This window comes from Dromaius novaehollandiae, chromosome 2, assembly GCF_036370855.1.
Source record: "Dromaius novaehollandiae isolate bDroNov1 chromosome 2, bDroNov1.hap1, whole genome shotgun sequence".
NCBI lineage: Eukaryota > Metazoa > Chordata > Aves > Casuariiformes > Dromaiidae > Dromaius > Dromaius novaehollandiae.
Window position 1 is genome coordinate 53,632,510 of NC_088099.1, and position 23,371 is coordinate 53,655,880.

At 40.5% G+C, this 23,371-nt stretch overlaps 1 protein-coding gene across 1 annotated transcript in view; it reads right to left on the reverse strand.

Moving 5' to 3' along the window:
* Nucleotides 1–23,371, reverse strand: part of PDE1C (phosphodiesterase 1C) — a 296,093-nt gene that overhangs the window by 234,256 nt on the left and 38,466 nt on the right. Inside the window, exon 3 of the mRNA XM_064506536.1 lies at nt 19,580–19,751. Coding sequence (XP_064362606.1) covers nt 19,580–19,751 — 172 coding nt within the window. The remainder of the gene's footprint in view (nt 1–19,579; nt 19,752–23,371) is intronic.

The window sequence follows — 23,371 nt, forward strand, 5'->3', positions numbered from 1 at the left end:
ACAGCTATGGAGCAGAACCGTTACTCCTGTCCCACTACCGTCTTAAAGGTTGAGGGGCAGATTTTTCAGACTCTGGGGGACAGATGTCTCGCTATGTGTGAAGATCTGTATTCTGGTTTTTTGTTTCCAAAATGACTGCATACAGTGTCTGCATCATGCTCAAGGAAAGAAATACTCCTGCTGCATTGCGGCCCTACCACTCCACAACACCTAGGACACCACGGAGCTCTGCACATACGTATCAGTTCTCCTCTGGTGGGCATCCCATGGAAATTACGCTGCTGTAAGAGTGTAAAATTGTGTGATCCAAGACACATGAATGGTACCAAAAATTTTTATGTTTTCTGCTTAATATGCAGCCCCCCCTATACACAGCACTCACAATTTGCCCCTGCTCTGCAGCACATTGAGATAACCAGGCATCAATCACATCCTACATTTTCTCAGTGTTGTTTTTTTCTCTTGCAAAATTTGCAGATACCCACTGGGGAATATGGTAATCCCAAAACGCTACTACGTCCACGCTCCAAGGTTTTATCACTCGTCAACATTAGCTGTGTCAGTGCATTATAAACTACTGGCTTATTCATTTAGGAAGTAGCAACAAATTAGGAAGTCTGTTTACTGACACTGCCTGTCCTGGCTTTGACATACCATCCTGTCTATTTATAGAATTGTGGTATTGAAATAATATTGGTTTCTTGTCTACATTCCTCCCTGCATGATCAAATCCATTTTGAGAAATATGAGAGAACAAGCAATGCAGAAAGCACCTTGAAAGTTACTTTATCGCTTTTCCAACAAAATTTGTGGTTCTCTACCTGTGGAAAAGGTTAGGGGAGCTGCCTTGACATGCAGAGAATCTCCGAATGAAGGCAATTTCTCACTGCTCTAATTGTCACTCTATTCTGAAACTGAGACCTGCAGTACAGCAAAGAAGAATATTTCTAACATTAAACAAAACCAACAATTAAGAAAGATTAAGATCATTTCCCACACATAGCTCAGCCCTGCTGTTGGCAAACTGCAAGTGATTTGCTTAGAGGATACATTTTCTTCAGCTGTCAATTCAGCAACAAAACTGCCACAAAGAAAAAAAAAATCAAATAATATCTTGATGCAGTTTAGAAAAGGGAAGGCTATCCTTGACTCCAAGCAAACCAGGGAAGATGCTATAAATTTGCTTCAGGTTTACCATTCATTAGAACCACATAACAGAATCTGACTTCTCTTATCAGTCTGATACTCATCTGCTCTTTCCTAACTTACAGTGGACTGGGAGTAAAATATGACTGAAAAATCATTTGTTTTCAGATTTCATTTATATTCTCAAAAACCTCATATAATATTTAATTCTGCTGGATCACCTTGTAAATACATATTTACTAATGATGGACTCAGAAAATTGCACAATTAAATTAGCTCAGCAGAGCATCTGGTGTTTGAAAGGTCTCAGTAGGACTATGTAAACTTTCTGTTGCCAGATCTGGAAACCTTGAAAGGTACTTTACAAGGCCAGAAATTTACTCCAGTATACAAAATGCTTGCTGAAATTTGTAGAAAAAATTGTGCTAACTGGTGCGAATGTTCACATGAATTTGGACCAGCTTCTGTCAAACTTCCCTTTGTATTGTTTGGCTAAGAGTTACTCTTAGATTTGAATTGAGTAACAAGATATTTGTGCACAGATTTTTGTTCTGAGTTGTAAACTTTCATTCAAATGCAGAAAATCTTGAAGACCAAAATTATTTCAGTTTTCCATACTGACTTTCAGTCTCATAGAAGAAGTTCCAGCGTCCAGAAGGCTATTGACCACAGCCTTCATTTTTTAGCTTGAAGTATATCTAAGTCTAGATCACTGATGATAAGGACAAATGCTCTGAGTTTGACTCACAATATCATAAAAAGTCAGTGTAATAAGTCAAGCACAGGCTGAATAGTTTACTTCTCATATATCTGACTTCACTTTCCAGAAGAATGAATCAGCTCAGCAGCAATCTTCTACCAGTGGCAAAGTATAATAGAGTAATACATAGCACTAGGTGTCTTGGAAATGCCACAGAAATTTATAAAGTGGGTTGCCTGTATTTGTGTTTCACAATTGATCAGAGGCTCTGACATCTGAATAATGGAAAGGTGAGCTTGAGACTGTGCGCGTTACGCCACCCACACAATTCTCCCGCCATTAGGGCTCCCTTTTTGCCTGAGAGCAACATTTTTAAACTGTTTTGGCTCCACTGCTAAAACAAAACTACTTCCAAGAATTGAAATGAGAAAAGGTTCAGCAATTTAATTCTGAATCAAAAAAAAGCAATCCATTAAGTATGAACTGACAGGACTTAATTCTTTCTGTCTCAGTGTTGTTCATTTGCTCTTTATTTGCTTTCTAGAATAATATCTATGACTAATTTTGGGACTGGTTTGGAGAGGATTACTTGAAATATTGTGAGGACTGTGTCCTGTGCCTAGCTTAAAAAAGAGCTTTGGGGCAAATGAAAAGCATGACCCCTGCAAATCTGCAAGCACAGAAATGACCAACAAATGCTAGTTGACAGCCTCCTCTGGTCAGGAGAACAATCACAGTAAGCCTGTTTCTGTGGTGACAAGGGACAAGTGAAAGAACAACCATCCGTCAGGTGTCATGAGCAAGTCTTCATCTCTGCACAAAATTCAAGCATAATGGAAAAAGCCTGAAGAAAGGGAAATGACTAAATGACAGTGTAGAAACGTGCCCCTCTGCCTTATTTCAGATGGTCATCTAGTGGAAGTGAAGGAAGAGAAGGACAGACTTTGTACTCATGATTTCCTGCTGTTGTGTCAGTGCCCGAATGTGCTCAGTAACATCTCCCTTCACGCAAGTGTGTGAGAAAGGGAGGGCTGCACACATGAATCCCCAAATTCAGTTAAATAGATGTAAGGATTAACTTAATAAACTGATATTTAAAACACTGCTATTTTTGTGGATAGACAAGGTCAGAGCCTCTGTCCCAAAGTTTATTTTAACCTACAGCCTTAGAGCCTATTGACCCTCACTTACATAGAGTTATTCTTGATTTCACTCTTGAACTGAACAACAGAAAAACAGAAACAGGCCCTTTAGATCCCCATCCCCATGGTTACTCACAGCTAATGATAAAAACGTTGACCACAGTGTGTGTTTTTAGGGTTTTATCTATCATTTGACAACACTTCCAGTTACCCATTGGCCAGATAAATACTAAAATTAGACACTGTGTAGAGGGCTGGCTTATCACAGCTATCACTCTTCTGTCATTGGGTCCTCTTGTCCACAGCTTTTGTGGGGCCGTGGCAGAACAGTCTACAGTTATCTCCAGTTGTATACACAAAGTGCAGCTACAGTCACTCATCAGCTAGTCACAGATCCATGACACATGAAAGAGAAGCTGAGCATGACCTTCAGTGTCAAAATCACCAGCTCCCATGCTCTGAGCAGCATGGCAGCCTTCCTCCCTCGGTGAGGAGAGGGGCTCTATAAGCTGACACAGAGATATAGAAATATCCTACCTCTTGCCATCGATGCTACTCTGAGACAGTATACAGTTTTTAACAGGGATTTTTCTGTAGCAGCATGAATCACGCATACCAAAACAGTAAGGATAACAATTAAACATTTGAATCCAAGTTCCTGTGTTGTACCTTAGACTGAAAAAATGCAGTTTCCTCCAAACTATGCTTTCTTTCCCCTTTTGTAATAATCAACTGGGTTTTTTTTGCATCTCCTCAGAGTTGAACACAGCATATATGGTTCCCCATTGGACCTGATCATGACAAATCCCATTGCCAGCTTCTATTGGCTCTTCTATCATTCAGATTTTCTCCCTGAGTATGTTTTCAGCCTTCCCACCTGGCTGCGCTACTACACTGTGTTCATAAGTGTCAACCTATGATGTTGTCTTGGAAGGAGCAAAATTTCCATATGCCAACACTAAAGAGGAAAGCAGGCTTAAGGCTACAAATTACAGGTGACAGGCCACAGGTCCTCTTCTCCTAAAAGAGTAAAAAAAGCAGGTATTGGTTATGACCTTACTTTTCCAAGAGGAGCCATCTTTTTCAGGTTAGTGTTGTTGTCAGGCAGATTTCAGACAAATGCAGTCTGCAATTTGAAAGTCCACCAAAATTAGGAGGTGCACCTTTTCTCGCACAAATAGAGCACTCGAAGAGGCAAGAGAATCCAGAGAGAGGAGTTATCCGGGAGAAACCACTAGCATCTCTGAGCAGGAGATCCTGATCTGGCATATGCAAAACAGCCTGGGGCTCTCCCTGCCTACACGCACACAGAGCACAGCATCCATCCACTTTCAATCCTCATTTTGCCTTCCACTGCATTCTCTTTTTTGCTGCTATAAATCAGGTAACCTGAGGACAGTGTTACAAGAAAAGTCCTTTGCAAAGACAGTTCCCTACAGTAGTGTTCTGTAAGGATAATGGCAAGCCACTAAATAGGGATGGAAAAAACCACAGGGCAAATTATTCTGAAAACCCTGCATTACCATTTTTCTACACATTTTTCCACCACGCTGCTTTACAGCTTTACAGCATTTTTATATGGTTTTCTAACAGTGACATTTATTTATTTGGCAACTATTTATTTAATGTTGCTAGATGATGCTACTTTCTTTTTTAGCAATATCAAAAAATCTCAGGTGAAAAAGTTTTAAAGCTGAAAAAACACCCACTACAGTAACAAAATGTTTAAAAAATCATCTTTTTGTGAATATTTCATTTTTTTCTCAAAAACACATCAAAATAATAATGATGATTTTCACTGCAATTTCATTTAACTGAAATATATTTTCTACTCTGTGAAATGGAAAACAAGTACAACATTAGCCTCAGTGTTAAAAAACTACTTTTAATTAGCTGTACTTCTCTAACAAGTTTAGCTATGAGATATTTGTCTGCACGCTCCTAAATGTACAGTTGGGTTATTTTATTTTATAGCCTGTGTTGTCTGGAGATTATATTGCAAGATTTGTTCTTAAAGAAGATTTTATTTTAAAAAGACTTGACCAAGAAGAGTAAAGATGAAGAGAATAAATTTCAGTAAGTACATATAAAATGAACTCACTATATTCTCTAAAAGTAAATAAGCTGAAGCAATTGTATTCAGATGTTATTTTACCATTCTTTTACATTATTTGTATATTTTATACATATAGCATGATAATTGAAGCACATATGGCAGCATCTATTACTGCTACTTATTTCACTAAACTTTCTCTTGCTAATTCCCAGATCCAGAGCTGCATATGCTGCACAGTTCTGCCTAAACATTACACAGCACCTATTCAAATCAATGAGAAGCACTGAAGAGACCTTGACTTGGGCAGACCTGGTTGTCTATGTAGTTTTCCTACCACAGACATACATAATTCTCTTTGCATTAGCACTCAGACCTCATCCAAGCTCATAGCAAAGTGAAACCAACATTAAGGGCCAAATATGCAGTTTTCTTGATATTTTTCACCTGGCATCCCTCTTAGTGTATGTTTGCCACACCTGACTGTCAAGTGTCATTCAGCAATTTTTCAGTCTTTCAGGTGATGTTCAGCAATCAGTAAAGCTTTGAGAACAAGGTTTTCGAAGTGCTCTCCAGGCTGCACTCATATATATACGTTTGGAAGCATCACCTTCTGGACTCAAGCCACCTGAAACATCCTTAGTCCATGGACAAGAGGCACAGCCCAAAGTACTGCACAGCAGTCATCCCAGAAAGATGATCAAGTGCTGCACGAACTGAAACCATCCTCCAGAAGATGCTACACAGAATGGGAATCCCGTGGACTTTCCCACCCCAGAGGAGTATGTCTTTCTGTCAGGAAGAAACTATTAATTTTGTTGCTAAACCGAGGACAAGCCAGATGGCTGCGGTTTCAGACACCTACATGTTCCAGTAACTCTGAGGTTGGTGGTGGGCAGGGGACCCAACTTGTGCCAAGCTAGCAGACCACAGAATAATGTAAGTTTGGTGCAGACAGAGGATTATGACCACCCTCTCCTGCTGGACTGGGAAACCCATCCTAGACCTGGTACCATTCTAGACTTCCTGCCAGCTCATTTAGCCCACAGCCCTGCAAATCCAATCCTACCACTGGATGCTGACGTCACTCATCCAGAAACAGAGTGAGGTGACAGGCCTTGGTTCAGTAAGAATGGCATAAAAAGTGGCAACCAGCTGGAACTGACCCAAAAGCTAGACCTCTGCGTGTGAACCAGCTGGTTATCCACGACCATGAGGAGATCATATCAGCTCCCCCACCTGTATGTAGCTCTGGCTGCCCCAGCTCCTGTACAAAAGGGTTGAATGGTTGAATACAGTCCTCAGGCAGAAACCCTGCTGCTTTTCTCGTTTTGCTGATAACATCATTGTGAAATGTATCAATTCAGTGCCCGATAGAGCATGGACAAGGACCACTGTGAGCGGGGATGCTTATAAAGGTGGCAATGGTGAGGGCCTAGGGTCTGCATGGTTCAGAGAAGTCAGGTACGACACAAATGCTAGCAGAGACTAGGCAGACTGCAGTAAAGTATAGCTAGTAACTCTTGCAGTGCTCATCCTTTCAGCATTATGGATGTCAAACAGCATGAACATGGATGCAGTGGCCTAACCAGAGCAACAACCATGCGGGCATTCCCTAAAAAATCCACACACACATAGCCCTTGAATGCCACCTTTTTGTCTCAGAGAATTCAACAAAGCCAGCATTTATTTTAACATGCAAATATAGCAAGCCTGCTTCTTTCATCCCCTCCCCAAAATCTTTCCCATTTCAAAGCAAAGGCAGAGATGATTGTTTGGAATGTTATCTGCCTGAAGCTGAGTGCAATAAGCTTTTGTTCCTTTGATTCTAGGACCAACTTCCCTGAAATTCACAGAAAAGTATGAAGACACTCAGAACAGAATAAAGTTTTCTTCAGTTATCATTCTCTTCACCCTAATAGCATTCAATAGCTATTTTTATTCAGTTTGTGACATCTAAGTTGCCTTAGACTTTAACTAGTACAGCTCTCCTAAAGTCAGTTACTCCCAAATTGCATGGCTAAAACTGGCATAAAATCTGGCGTGATATCTGAGGCCATGTCTGGGAGAGAAAAAGAGAGGGGAGAGGAAAAAAAGAGAGGGGAAGGAGAAGGGAGGAAAGGGAAGAGGGAGGGAGAGGTAGGGAGAGGAAAAAGAGAGAGAAAGAGAGAGAGAGAGAGAGAAAGCATGTGAGAATGTGCACAAGAAAATAAAAAGAGAGAAAGAGAGCCAAAAAAGAGTGAAAAAAGAGAGAGAGAGAATGAAAGAAGAGAGAAAGAGATAGAAAAAAAAGAGAGGGCAAAAAAAGAGAGAATTTTAGAATCCCACCATAGATGGCATTTAACAGGTAGTTTCCCAATATACTGTCTGGAGAAAGACCACTATTAGGATTAAAATGATTTTATCTTTGCCAAGACAAAAAGTGTAATCACATTTTGGACATCGGATAGACTGAAAAATCCTAGAGAGTAATGTAAAGGTTAACAAGCAAATGTGCTTAACTTTTTTTTTTTATATTACTTCAACTTATCTAGATGGCAGAGAAATGTATCAGAAATTTTCCCATGTAGCATTTTAGGCCAAGTTCTCTATTGAAATCAACATTAGTGGGCAATACTGTTTAAAAGTACATGACATACCTTAGTCTAGTATCTCTGTTAAGACAAATATTTATTAAACAACACTTTTTGTAATACCTGGAGAAAGCTCAGCGGGACCTCCAGAAATATTCCCCTGCAGAAGCAACGAGCAGTAACCTCTCTTATTAGACTTCAGTTCAAGACAGATCAAGGTATTCAACTGACACAAGAAAAAAATTAACGATTACTCCTAGATTGTAAGGCTACAACTAATCGTAGTAAGACTGTTACCCAGGTTATGAAGAACTTGCAAAAAAGTTTTCCTGTTATTTATATAAGTTGCATCTCTGTCATTTCCATTTCACCTCCATTCTTAGAAGCAACTTGTTCAGACACATTTAAATTACATTTGAGGATCTGTATTAATATCTCATTTGCATGAGTTTCTTCTTTTCTGTCATCTAATATGAGCCGTGAACTCAGTGCTGCTTTCTTTAGATGACTGGGAGATGAAGCTTGCATTTTAATATAGTTCTTTTTGGAAGAGTCAATTCACAAAAAACAGTTTACATAGAAAAAAAGTTAAAACGTGTTATTCTGATTCATCTCAAACACAGATGGGGAAATTCTCCAGAGAAAAATCCCAGACTTGAGTCTGCACTGCAGACCTCTACTACATATTGACGTCAGGGGGAGTTCCATGCAGCATATGTGTATAGACTACGCAACAAAAATCTGCAATGCAGATAACAGATCCGCAATGCAGATCAGACACCAGGATTTTATTCACAGGGTGATAATTCATCTTTACCATCGGAAGCACAAAATCACTGAGGTTAGAAGGGACCTCTGGAAATTCTCTAGATCAATCCTTCTGCTCAAAGCAGTGCCAACTAGAGCAGGTTGCTCAAGGCCATGTCCCGTTGGGTTTTAATATCTCCAATATGAAACATTTGACCACGGTCACAACAGAAAAGCTTTTTCTTATGTTCAGACTGAATTTCCTGTATTTTAATTTTTGCCCCTTCCCTCTCGTCCTGTCACTGGGTACCACTGAGAAGGCTCTGGCCCCATCCTCTCTACATCCTCCCTTCAGATACTTATACACATTGATAAGATCCCCCAGAGCCTTCTCTTCTCCAGGCTGGATAGTCCCAGCTCTCTCAGTCTCTCCTCATGTGAGAGATGCTCCAGTCCCCTGATCATTTTAGTAGCCCTTCGCTGCACTCTCTCTGGCAGCTCCACCTCTCTTGTACTGGGGAGCCCAGCACTGGACCCAGCACTCCCGGTGTGGCCTCACCAGTGCTAAGTAGAGGGGAAGGATCACCTCCCTCAACTTGCCGCCAAAGCTCTGCCTAACGCAGCTCAGGTGCTGCTGGCCACCTTTGCAGCAAGGGCACATTGCTGGCTCATGGTTAATGTGCTGTGCACCAGGACCCCCTGGTGTTTTTCTGCAAAGCTGCCTTCCAGGCAGCCAGTCAGTCCCCAGCCTGTACTGGTACAGGGGGTTACTCCTTCCCAGGTTTTAGCCTTTGCATTTCACCTTGTTGAACTTCAAGAAGTTCCTCTCTGCCCATTTCTCCAGCCTGTCAAGGTCCTTCTAAATGGCAGTGCAACTGTCTGGTCTATCAGCCACTCCCAGCCCTCCCAGTTTTGTATCATCTGCAAACTTGCTGAAGGTCCTATCATCCAGGTCATTAATGAAGATCCTAAACAGGATAAATGGTAGCTGTATAAGCCATAATACAGACATGCTGTTAAACTGACCTTTGTAAAACATATTAAATCAGTTTGTGCTGTTATAAATGTTAGCATTAATTATTGTACAACTGCCTCAAAGAGAATGAAATACAAGACATGACAAATGAGTTTGCTCTCACCCCCTTTCAGAAAAAAAGTTTAAAGAGGAGACCAATGTTGCCGATGTTCTGCTGCAGTACAAAAACTAAGGATCCTGTATTCTGTTGACACGAATAAGTATTTTACATCAGAAATGAGGGCAGTTTTGCTAGCACAGTGGCTGATATGTCAGGATAACACAACTATTTAGATTATATAATAAACCATAAAGCAAAAGATGCTAAGTACAAAGTCTGAGAGCTCAAGCAATGAGCAAGTGGGCAAACCCTGAGCAACGCAAAGAAAACCTACACTTCAGGTCTTTGCTTCCCAAGACCAGCCTACTCAGGAAGTACCTCAGTTATATGAAAAACAGTATCAGAGTAGTGGAGAAAAAAAGGTAAACAGTTAGAGGCTGTGCTAATTCAAAGTCTGTACTGTAAGCTTAGTATTCATGGAGTTTTCCTGAAAGCCAGTGGGCATTCCTCATACAGGGAATTGCCACATCTAATCAAGGCCACTTTGATTAACATATTATTCAATAGCATTGCTAATGATGCAGCTAAAACACTCTGCCAAGTTCATTAGATTTATAAAATTAATGAACAAATATGCAAATTTCAATTTACAATCACCATTTTGAAATATCAAGACAGATGCTCGCCTACAGTAATTCAGCATCGTTCCACTAAAGTCTAGAGTTTTATGCCAACTTGCATCAAATCTGGCCCACTGTATTTATACTGCGTGTTCTATAATTCTTTTACTCGAGAACTGCTGACGTTGTGGATAGTTACATTCTGAGCAACCTTAAAACAATCCAGAAAGAAGCCCTCAAAAGAAGATAGAGTGCTGTAAAGAAGAATCCCATTTTCTCAAGATCTCATCTTCAGAATGAATCTGAATATTACTTTATTATGAATAATACTGTTAGGAATTAGGGCAGAGTTAATTACAACTGCTGCGAGAAGCTGGGTAGGATGACAAACATCTTTTTTATTCAGGAGCAGATACCATTGGTGACAACTATATGACAAAGCCAGTCATGAGATTCTAAGTACCGGGAGTAGAAATTTTATCTTCATCTTAGGAACTGCAACTGCGCACACAGATCTAAATGATGCTTGCACACATCATTCAGAAGGAAGGAAAATAAGCTTGTGATAGCTCTCCATTTTAAGATAAACGTTCTTTACTAGCTGTTATTTAAAAGAAACAGAACTTCATGGTGTGGTCCTTTTTCAGCTGAGCAGAGAGAAAATTTGCTATGGTGTGGAGCTCACTCTAAGTGCTCACATAAAAGAGGAGATGGAGATCAAAGGCAGGAATCATTGGGCACAAATGGGGGCCCAAAGGCCATATTCTCAGGCCAATTTCCACATCTCAAAATCAAGGCTTTTCAAGCAAAGGAAGATATAAGATTTCTTCTTGCCAGGGAAGAGCAGCACTGATAGCAAAGTTTAGAATATAGCCCTGGTTTTAAAACAACCTGAGTCAATTTATAAAGTTTAGATCAATTTATAAAGTTCAGATGGAAACCAAGTAACACATGATAGTTTTAGCAGTCTGGCTGTGAACACTTTGGTAGATTCAGATCCAAAAATTATTGGAACTAAAAATAAACATCCCAATCTGCAAACCACAGGCACCGTGGCTCTGACATCAGTGAGAGCTGAGCACTCAGATGGATAGTGTGATAATTTCCAAATGAGACCTCTCTATTACATAAAATAGTTTCTAGAAATTGCCAGCAAATAGTTTAGCATGCAAATACCAGACAGAGAACAGCCATTAGAAAGTTGTGTGGGTAAAGGTGTTGACAGTTCACATGGCTTTACTTACCTAATTGTTTCTAAGATGTCTGCAAAGCTCAGTAGACTGGGCTGTGAATTACTGGCAAAACAATTTTGGGCAAAATATGGCAGTTACCAAACAAAGTATTTTGCATGGGGTGGTAACAGTTTGGACAAAACTTTCATCAGAAAATGCTGAGTCAAAAGAGAGCTGCACGGAGCAGGGAATGCAAACAGATGACTCCAAGGCCCTAGAGCAGCCTGTGGCCTGAAGTTCATAGCATTCCCATGGGGACCACAAATTCAGTCCCTTGGATGGGTGACATCTGGAATGGATATAGAGATTTCCCATATCCCAGATAAATGCTTAGAGTAGATTCTCTCTCAAGCTTCATCAAAAAAACTTCTGAAACCTGTATTCCAATGCATAAATCCACAGTATTTTCTCAAGATAGAATATTGTTTTCTCTCCAGATCTGCTGATCAAACTGAACTAATTGGGGCTAAGTATCCCTTTTTCCTGCTCCTTCAGAGCTCTTCACGTTAATAAGAAATGCGTGAGGTTAGCAGAGATAAAGCTTTTATCCACCAGCCCTAAGACTAATTTGGGGAAATTTTGTAATTGTCGTTGTAGTTATTCACTTCAAAATATTCCTGAATTCTTACTTGCAGGTTTTGTAGTCTCAGAACCAAAACAAATCTGTCCCTTATTGGACTGGATTTGGGGGCTGTTTTAGCACAACTTTTAGGAACACATCACAATATAACATACCACTTCATTGCTACCAGCTAGCCAATTAAAAGCAGAGGAAGCTGCAGAGGGATTCCCTTCTTTAGTGTCCTTTTTTATGTTTCTCTGTTTACTCCAATTTAAGAACTCGAGATAAAGCTTCAGCAATTGATTGTTTAAAAACTTTAATCTCTGCTCATTACACTCTCTCAGACAGCCAAGAATAAGAAAGCCAGCATCCCGTTTTCTCTTTGGGAATGAAATACATACTGTGAAAGTCTTAATTTAATAACAGGATGAGCAACTAATGACCTGCAGGACATATGTAGATGGCCAGGACACTAAACCTGGCCTGGAACTAACTTCCCCACCTCCCCACTGCCCTCCAAGAGCAGACCCGAGCTACAGAGGTGGCCACAAGCCCCTCTCAGATGCCATTTTTCCTGACAGTCCAGCTGCTCCTCTCCATTAGGTGACCAACTCCATGAGAGTCAGTTTGCATCAGGAAACCCTGGACGTGCACAGACAGATAGTACTGGGTACAATCACATGGCAGAAGGAAGAAGTCAAGGCATATAAATCACTTCATCTCCTAGAATTAGATATGCGGCCCACTCCATCAGAGAGATTAGGCACTACTTATAGCATCATAATAGTGACAATAGTACTTTTCATTAGCACTAAGTATAATACTCAAAGCTGCAACATGAGCTATGGCTGGTTTCTTATGCATTTTTGTTTTCCATCTTTTACATCTTCCCCTCAGCAGTATATCCTGCTACCTGCTATGTCTCCTTCTGCTCCACTGTCCTTGGGCTTCTCCTCCAAACAGTCCCAGGCCCTGTCCAAATGCCCTGCCTGTTTTCAGGTCACGCACGGCGCCTGGTTCCCAGCTACACATGTGCTGATTAGCTAGAGAGTATGTTAACACTGTCTGATCAGATGGAAACACTCAGGAATCAGCCCTTCTGTCTCCTATCTATTCCTTCAGTGGGACCCTTCTTTATCCTGCCATCTATTTTCATAAAACAGGTAGGAAATGAGTGCCTTTGAGATGTATACTGCTCTGTTAAGCATAGCTGAACTCGACCAATAGCTTAAAAACTCACTAATGGGAAGGCTGACTGAGAGACATAAAGCATTTTCCTTAGGAAAAGGCTAGCCAGTTTTCCTTAGGAGAAGAGGCTCAAAATGATTTTGGCAATGGGAACTGCAAGGCACCCCGGTCTGGTGGTAGAACGTAGAGGCTATGAATCTCTCATGGTGGAGATGATAACTAGATAGGCAGTGCATTATTAAAAACATACTCAGCAGGACAAAGATGACCCTAAAATTCACATATCTTCCTCTGTACAACTCCCTGCCCATGTATGGTTTCTTCTGTAACCTGCAAGGAAGACGGGGTAGCAAGTCTAGAGCACCTAGCAGTTAATCTTGTTTGTCCTCACACATGGACCCTGGAAAAGCCTGGTATGCCCAAATGAGTGCTGCACAGACATTTGGCACTCACATTGTACAGATATATAATGCCTGGATCTAAATATATGCCTGCCCTTTGTGCATGGTGGCGGCTAGTGTAGTCCATGCTAAGGATCCAGGATGGCCTGTATGCTTATGAAGCCAGCACTGGAAGCATTGTGCAGCTGCAAAACAAATGCCCAGAGTTTATTACAGTACAAGATTCAAGTGATGTACGTCAAGCAGAGAAGTGTGGTCAGGAACAGGTCTTGCTCAGCCACAGAGCAGGGAGGGTTCTTTACTGGCAGGACTTCGTTTGTCCAAGAAGCAGCAACTCAAACTTGTTTCCATTTTGGAAGTGAGTTTGTTCCCCCCCTGTAGGAGGCACAGCAGTGTTAGGACACCCACACTCCATCTGAATTTCTCAGCTTGGGTCTTTTGATGTATCTGATATTTATGGGGACAGAAACACTGGGCTTTGCTTGCCATCAATAATACATTTATCCTATGAAGAACAAGAAGAGTCTGACGTCAAAAAGAAGAGGTCCATTTCTCTTTCAACAGACTGAAAAAAACCCTTTTTCTTGGACTCATGTGGACAGTGTGTGAAGAGAGAGAGTGTGCAGCCTTTGAACAGTAACTAGCATAAATCTTTCTCCTCTGATCATTCTCCCTCTGACTCATAAATCTCAATCTACCATGAAAAACGTGTGTATAGCTCTTACAATGTGTAACATGCACCTAGAAGGGAGGCACAATTAAAACAAGAAGAGAGCTGAATGATGCAGGAGACATCTCCTTAATGAACAGAACACTTTTCCTTCCCTATTCATGATAATGAACATCAATAAATAACAGGAATAAGCAACAGATTTGAGTAAAACACCAGTGAATTCAAGTTTAATGCAAGTAAAGTGCCTTATAACAAGCTTGTATTGAGAAAGATATTGAGAAGGGTGGTTTCCAGAGACACTGCTCACACTTTAATGTTTAGTGAGACCCGGGTCTGTTGCAGATGGGTATAAAAACCAATGAGAAAGTCTTTTATGTTTGCTGTCTTGCTGCATATATATATGCTATACATACATATATGTATACACTTTTTTTTGCACTAAGTTAAGAAAATAAGAACAAAAGCAAGTGAGACTCATGTCTCATTTTCATGAATGTGTTTTAAAAACAAGAAGAAACTCTAATTAAAAAACAGTCAGCAAACAAATACTAACATCCAGACATGGACTTATGGAGGGGGAGGGAGGAAGGAAAGGAGGGCTTTACTCTTTCCCACCACTAGCCCTCATCTCCCATTCCTCTACAACCATGGTCACAGTTCTCCTGCACAACATTGCCTCTCATCTCTCATTCTTGCCCCCCACACACTAGGTCAGGTAGCTACAGCTGAGCTGTGGTCCTGCCAAGACAGCATCAAAATGTGAGAGATGGTGGAGGAGGAGTCCCAGAGGCCCCTCTGCCACACGAGTGGAGATGAGCAGTGCAGGGCTCTTGCTATGATGCAGGCAGGGCAGGGTGGGGAAGGAAGGCTCAGTCACCTATTCCTGTTGATGCCACCTTGTCCCACACGATCAAGCCTCATGTGCTGACTCCCAGCACACAGTGCTATGACTGAAGCTTACACATTTAGAGCACAGCAGTATCATCCCCCATCCTGTAAACCAAGTAGCCAGTAGTTGATATAAGTGAGAGCTACGTAATCCATGACCGAACCAAAAATACAAGACGATTAGTTGTCAGCGTGATTTAAAGCTCCCAAAGCAGTATAGAAGCAGATAAGGAAAGCCAATCAAAGTCCCCTTGCAAAGATAAAGAAAGAAATATTGCAAGCAACTGAGCTAGGAAAAGCAGCTGTTAAGGTAAGCACAAGTCTTACCAGATTCAAACTGAAAGCTGGAAATATTCTAAAAAGTGGTAGAAATGAAGAACCCATGCAAGCTTTGGGTGTAAAAACACTTTAACCTTGAAGGAACTGAGTCTGCATCCCCGGCTCACAGGATGTCTTGCCTACCAAATGGTGAGACTTTGATAACAGACAATATGTATCACTGCCTAGTTCAGCATAGCCATGTGTGTATCCAGCTAGGCTCTTCTGGTAGAGGATGGATAGTCTTTACCTCACTGCTGAGTGCTGAGCTGCCCACTACCCTGATCTATCACTTCAGAAACACTCCTGCTCCAAGCCTCCATGTGCTGGATACAGCTGGACTAGTCTGTGATCCACAGAACTGTTTTAGCTGTCACACACACCTGGACCAGGATGGAAGGCTGTAAGGCTTCACTGAACGCCTTGTCTCAAAAGTACGTTCACCATTCCTTCGCCAGAGTATGTCCCAGTCACCCTGCCCCACGCGCTCTCTCCTGTCTCAAGATCCAACACGGCTGTCACGCGACCTGATGCTCCAGAAACACCATGGCAGATCATTTGGGCCAATGGACAGTGTAGCTCTCCAGACTCAAAATAATGTTCTTTCTCTCCTGCACATCAAAAGCAAAAGAGCCCAAGAAAAATTGTGAAGTGGTGGATGCTTCGAATTTTCACCTGGAGCAGCGCTGCCCTACTGACTTGGTTCACTGCAGACAGCAGTCTGGGGACAAAAGCAGCAGGTTCTGTTACACCCTCCCACATAAAACACTTCCACAAACTTCTGGGTGGTGTTTGGAGAACAGCACCCAAACCTATTGGCTGTTTCTCTGCTCTCCCTGGTGGAGCGCCGGGCCAGAGTTTTCAAAACATCTGTTTGGGTAGTGTCGTATGGAAGCTGTGCACAGATGCTAAATTAGGCTGTAAAGTTACTACGCGATCTTCTTAAGGGTTCATTAATTACCACTGCTAATTCTTACTGATACCAATAGCAAGCTGGATCATTACTGGGACCCAGCAGATGAAGAAGCACATCCAGGAACAGAGGTCCGCAACTACAGCCAGACTTTAGTGTCAGAAACCACTGACATCTCCAGCCAACCTCCAGACCTTGGCTGCCCTGGCAAATCTGTAAGCCCACCATCTAATATTCCTGGGCATCACTCTGCAGCCACTGCCGACTGTTGTATATAACTGCACATACACAGATGTTGATACACACAACTATTCAAAATGGTGATCACGGCTCCTGTAGCTGTGAACTTACGTATGTGTGCAAAGATAGGTATTAGACATATAAGGTTTGTTGCGTAAAACATGGGTCAAGAAGCTAATCATTTCTATGTGTATTTTTTCTCTGCTTGTCAAAAGAGGATAATTCACCATTCTGTGTTTCCACTTTCTGCATTTTCATATATAATTCCAGTTGGGGTCTCCCCTGGCTTTACCAGACAAACAGAGTATGTGCCAGTGAGAACGGATTTCAAACTCTGTATTTTAAGCACTGCAGTAATATAACTAGTCAAGGCACAGAAGTATTTATAACTGCTTGCTCATATCACAGATAACAAGATACTATGAACTCCTGCAATTCTGTCTTTATAAACCTTGTTTATATCAATCTTCTGTTTGTTTCTGGTATCTTCAGAAAACGGATGGCAAAAAGAATTGTAAAACAAAATAAAGACTATCAGAACACCTTTTAAGTACGGAGAGATTTTGTGTTATATTTACTTTGAGGGAGGGCTTAGGGGGTTCTCTGTTTTGCTTTGTCTTTCACACTATAGAGGTGGATTATTACTGCAGGAAATTAAGACTGAAATGACTGAAATAATCACTTTCCTCCTTTTATGTTTAAGTGTGCTTCAAGCTCATATCTAGGTGTTGAACAAAATCAAATATAGATCTCTTGCTAATTTTCTGAGCTACAGAACAATAAGCACTGCACAGTAGAAAACAGGATCTAACACCGGAGGCTGCCAATTGGCATTCACGCTGCTTATACGTATTCACATAAAAGGAGATGCAGTCACAAGGAAGTGTGACTCATTTGACACTGGAGAGACATTTTCTTTTTAACTATGCATGAAAGGGACAGTATTGCCACATACTGCTCTGACAGTGGTGAATCAGAAACAGTGAGGGAGTCGCTGCATTTTGTGGTTCGTAGCAGTTCATGTTAGAAAATGAGGCCCAGACCGTCCCTCTGTGAAATGGGCTCATACAAACCTGTCACTGCCCTCCGCAGACCCTGAGCTTCAGCCACCAGATTCTTAACTAGGACATGCCGAACAGGACAACCCGTGAAGAGCATTTCATCCCCCAAACAGCAATGGGGTGGCAAAATCTTCCATTGGCGTCTACTACACAAGAAGAAAAGGAAATCCCATACTGGCAGGCAGTCACCGGTGCCCAGACTCACCAGCCAAACTCTGCCAAGGACACGCTCAGAGATCACGGCCCGCAAGAGACCCTGATGAATCAAACAGGCAACCCACCGTGCCGAAGATGCCACTGCCTCCGAAGCCCCAGTTTACACCATAATGCCAACAGGATCTCAAACTGAATACAATTACAAGAGTGCTTTTATCTTCTGGTTTCTTTAGACAGTAGTTGTCATGCACTCTCTAATACTCAGTTCTTGAGCGTCGCACACAAATGCATACTGGGCTTCCTTCCTTTTTAAAGCCGGACAGATACAATTTACTTCACTGCAACAATTTGTTTGGATCTCATTCTATAAAAGTCCAAACAATGCCACATTGTACTGTAATTTCTATACAGATGATATACAAAGGTTCTCTAACATTTATAAAGCCATTTATAAAACATTTATAAATAACATTTACACTGCATTAAGGAAACTATTTTGCTAAATTACATTTTCCAAATCATCAGTCCTTACGATTCTATTTACAAGCTCACTTATTCCAAGAGTCACCCCTACTCACATAATCAAATCATGCCATTTGAAATGCTGTGACATTATTTTGTCATATAAAATGGTTGAAATGATCTTGATGATAGCAAAGTAAGGATTGCTCCTACCCAGAATTTGTTATGAGAAGTGAAAGCTGAAAAAGAGTTAGAGCTCTTGAAATAACAGATTTTAATATCAGAGAGACAAAATGTTTAAAAGCCATTAAAAATAACAGGTCATCATAAAAGGAGGATCCAGGTTCTGAAACTGAAACAAACTGAATAATTTCACTAGAAATATTAAAGAATGAGAACGTGCTATAAAAGTACAGGATTTATTTATACAGCTGACATAAATTTACTTTGTGGCAATTTTTTTAAAATGGCAAACAGTATAAACAAGATACCTGAAACTACTACCTAAGAAAATGACTTAAATAAGTACCTTCAAAATAATGATTATATGAAGACTGAAATAAATTTGACAGACTGAGGTATAATCAAAATCACAGACTTTAGAACAGATAAATTTTTCCAAAGTAAAAAGTGTTTTATACTTGCACATGCATGTGTTGATTATAAAAGTAGAGCATAGTTTTTCAACAAAAAAATCTAAAAAAAACCCACTTAGAAAAATCAGTTCTGTAACAATCTTTGTTTTCCCTGAGCACACCAATTTTCACATTCCTATCAAATATCCACTCTATGCACACACAGCTTCTCTACTATACCTCGCTTCTTGCAGAATATTATTTTCAGAAAGCATGCCTCCAAGAAACATCTGACAACTATATGTTCACATGATTAAAAAAATGAAAAGAAAACCCAGTAATGGCTATATTTCATACTTTACAAAAGCAGCAATCACTTGCTTGCAAGCCCTGGGCCAGAATCCTTCCCCCTGACTAAAAAAATTAATGCTAGCCAGTTCTCAAGACATTACATCAATAGAAAAAGGCTTAGCTCTTCCTTGCATCATTAAAGCATATCATCTGACCTAAAGAGCAAGTCTTCATCACTAAACCACTTTCAGATGAAACAATACCAACCTTCAAAGACATCTTCATATAACAAGCTGTCTCTATCAACCATTTTGACTAGCTACAGTGTTTATATGTCTAGCCCATAATCTTTTAACAAGGCTAATTAAATCTGAGAAACGAAAGACAACAGTCCTGTTGGTATTATTTATGGCCCTTGTTCTTCACTCCTGCTCAGCACAAAAATACGTAGCATTGCAGAATCTTTCAATGTTGATTTCTCCCATCAAATTCACAGTGCAGATGTCTATCTTAAAAAGACACCCTCTCAAGGATAAACAAAGTAAACTCATATCCATCAGACCTGAAAGATGTTTTCACCAATGCTTCCGGACTGTCCACTGGTGGTAGTTCATCTGCCAAGATTTCCTCGGGAGGTCTGGGGTCACTGATGATGGTCGGCTTCGGCCTTTCTTTGAGATTACCGGTCAGCCCACCAATAATGGTGTTCCACAGGCAGTTCTGTGATTTAGACCCTGTAAAAGCAGACAGTGAGAAGAAAAATGAATTCATAGACCTATTGTCTGGCCTCTCAGCAGCCTTTGCATCACATCAAGATTATGTCTAAAAACTTGAAATAAAGTTCTATGTGGAAATGGACATTAACATTCAGAAAGTCATTTTAAAATCCCAAACTCTAATGCCTCCCTTAAAAGGATCTGATTATAGAATATGAAGTCTACCTGTGTCAATAACAAGCTTCCCCTTCATATTATACTTAGGCTACAACTTATCATGCATTGACACGACAGCATTTTATACCAAAGAACTGACAAAAAACCCCAGAGTGCTCGATCAATACAATTGACTTCCTTTGATTAATCAATGATGATTAAATAACAGATTTAAAGCATTAATAAAGGAGTACTATTAGAAAACATATTTCTTTCCTTCTGAATCATCAGCTTTTCTCAGCAGATATTCAAATGCCAAAATATTTCTATGGATGATCTTTTTGCAGTTATTTAGAAGTGTCACCAAGCGCCTCATGATTGTCATTGAGGGAACCCATCATCTCCTCTGTAAGTCTAGCTCCACTGACAAAGTACAATTAGCACCTTTCAGTCAGATCTCCTCTCTGCCTTTGGAGAGAGAATACACAGCTTACATTTCAAAGAAATTGAAAAAAAAATTGTTTCATATTTGAAAAAATGTCCAAATGGCTTCTGAATAAGTTAGGCACCTTTGAATATCCCAGTGGTATTCTCATACTGAATACCTGTGTCATATTCTAACTTTTAAACATTATAGAATATATACAGGCAAGTTATCAGATCCCAAGAAAAGCAGTCAAGTATTGAAATACTGATTATCAACTCTAATAGTGCCAAAAGACTTCCCGCTACAGAGGTACAGCATTGATCTTATTGGATTTCAAAGCAGTAAGATATACCAACTCTGCTCCTAGTCCTTTTCCACGGGCTTTCTATTTTTGTGCAAAATTTTAAAAAAGTACTCTGAGAAATGGCATATTTCTAAAGTCAACAACTCATATTTATAAGGGACTATACAGGCAAGATTTTCAAATATTTCCCTTGTACTCAGATTTAATTGTGTAGCAGAGACAATTAAAAAGCAGATGATGAACCTAACATATATTGACTTATGTTGACTTTTTGTCCTATTATAAACAGAGGAATTATTTTAAAAGAAAACTGAATGGAAGACTTGCCACTCCACATCTCCTGAGAACATCATGAGAAACTGCCATACTAGCAGCAGGAGCATCTGCTTCTGCAAAAAGGCACAGACTTATTTTGCTGTTTTCTTCTTACCATATATTGCTTTGAAACAGCCTGAACGGTGCAAGGGCCAATTAATGCAGATCAGCAAGAATCCTTATTTATCTGTTCCATGCCAAAACAATTTCCAGTTTACTTGCCCAGAAAAGCTTCCACAATCATATGCTTCTCTGTTCTTAATTGTCAGCAGTTTAATACTCAAGAACTGTATTTACCCAGATTTACAGGTAGCCTTGACGTCCTGCGCTGAGTTTTGCGCTACCATAACTGGATAAATACACCTACCAGTTTGTCTAAATCCCAGTTATGTCTACCCAATGGCTACAGAAATTAGTGCACTGTCAATACATCTTTAAGCATTCAAGGAGTTTCAGTGTTATGGTAATACCACTGCTTCAATACTTTAAAGCACCACCCAAATTTCCCAATATTTCTTACATTTTAATCAACTATGTAAGCATTTGTCTTCCAATTTAATAAGTGGGTTGTAAAAGGATGCAAGAGTCTTAAATTACTTAACTCTGATCCATGCAGGCTACTCATGAGAGCCAAAAACACAGAGAGCCCCAATAATATGTTGAGAGCACTATTTCTTTTGCCAGGAACTATGGCACACTCCGCAGAGCAGGAACCAGGTGTCTAAGTCTCTGCTAAGATGAGGACGGCAAAGAAAAATGAGTTGCTATAAAGCCACAAGTGCTGCACAGTAAGACAGGAGAGCATCAACACTTGGTGAAAAAGCTTCTGTGCTCTACTACAAAAGTCACCCTCTTCTGGGAGGAAGCCGCGTTCAGAGTTTTGAGGCTTTCCCTCGCAGTTACTTCAAGGTATCTGGTAAGCCTACCAAACTGCCACCTTCTCTTCATTTCCTCAACTCTTCAGACTTATCTTTCTTTTACTGCACAAGCCCGCCAGCTTGTCAGACAGCAGCAGAACTCCACAGTCCAAAAACTGCCAAAAGATACAAGCATCAGCTTACTGTTTGCTCTACCACTGAAAATCAACAGTGACAGGTGAGTAACTGCCACTGAAAACTATGCAATCACCTTACTCAAACACTATTGTTTTAAAACAGCAAAAAAATAAACACACACTTGTTTCAGTGTACATATTGTTTTTCCCTCTACGCTCCACATACACATCCAGCCCTGTTCCTCCTGTGGAGATATCCATCCCATGCAGCTTATTTCTATGATTAGACCTAGATGGTAGATCTAGATCTACTTGATTCATCTGAAGATCAACATCAGTAAATCAAACAATTGGTGGAAGTTAACTAACTTCACTAGAGTGGTGAAATTTCATGTCCGCCTGTCCTAATCAGTGTTTAGTCTACTCATTACATGCCAACAGTTACACTTAGGTGATGTGCATTCAGCAAATGATTGTTTTTGTCTAATGGTCCTGCATGAACAAATATCTGGCAAAAGCTTCCCACTGCCTGAAAAGCTGAATGCTGAAAGCTTTATGGACTTAAATCCCTACAGGTGCTGCCACAACTGTTCAAAGACTGATGGCACTGTATTACTTGTAGCAAGATGACACAGTGAGAAACTAGGCACCATAACCACTGCTAAGGGGAGTAGTATCTCTTAAATTCTAATTCTCCTAAATGAAGAGGAATTTGACATTTAAGAGTACAGGAAATTGGCTAGCCCTAGCATTAGAATGAATAACACTTAACAACTCAATTTTAATTTCAAATCACAGTGATAAGTGTAAACATTTGCAAAAATGCTTTTCCTTCATTTTATTATACCCTGTCAAAGATGATTATAGCTGAGCTAGAGGCAAAAACTAAAGAGACTTGGGTGTTATTTAAAAAAGCAGAAGTCTGCTTAAAGAATACGTGGTATATTTGCTCTGGTAGGTGTTCAAATACACTCTGAAACACTGCTGTCCTGCAAGTCTAGCTACCAGGATAAGGATACAGACATTATTCCCATTGCCCCACTTAGCAGTAACAGCAGCTTTTCCCTCTTCTTTGCTCCTGAACTAAGGGAGAAACATCTACTCTCCAGAGAGCTGTTGGAGAACAGTCAGGGTGGACAAGGCTGATGTGCATTTTTGTAGCCTACATTGTGTATTTGGTTGCATGCACAGAAAGAAAGCTCTGTCAGGGTACTAAGGTCTGCAGAAAAATGGGTGTGATTTGCTAAGTGTTCAATGACAGCCTAACCCACTGAATTCCCTAAGAGTTTACCATTGACCTCAAATGGGCGGTTGTTAAAGGGCAATAGAAATCCTGCCCTCTTTCGTGAGGATAAGGTTAGTAGTTGCTTTATACTCATTGTTCAAGCAAATGTGAAAAGTTTGATCCTAGGAGACACCCAACCTCTGGTTTGTGACTCAGA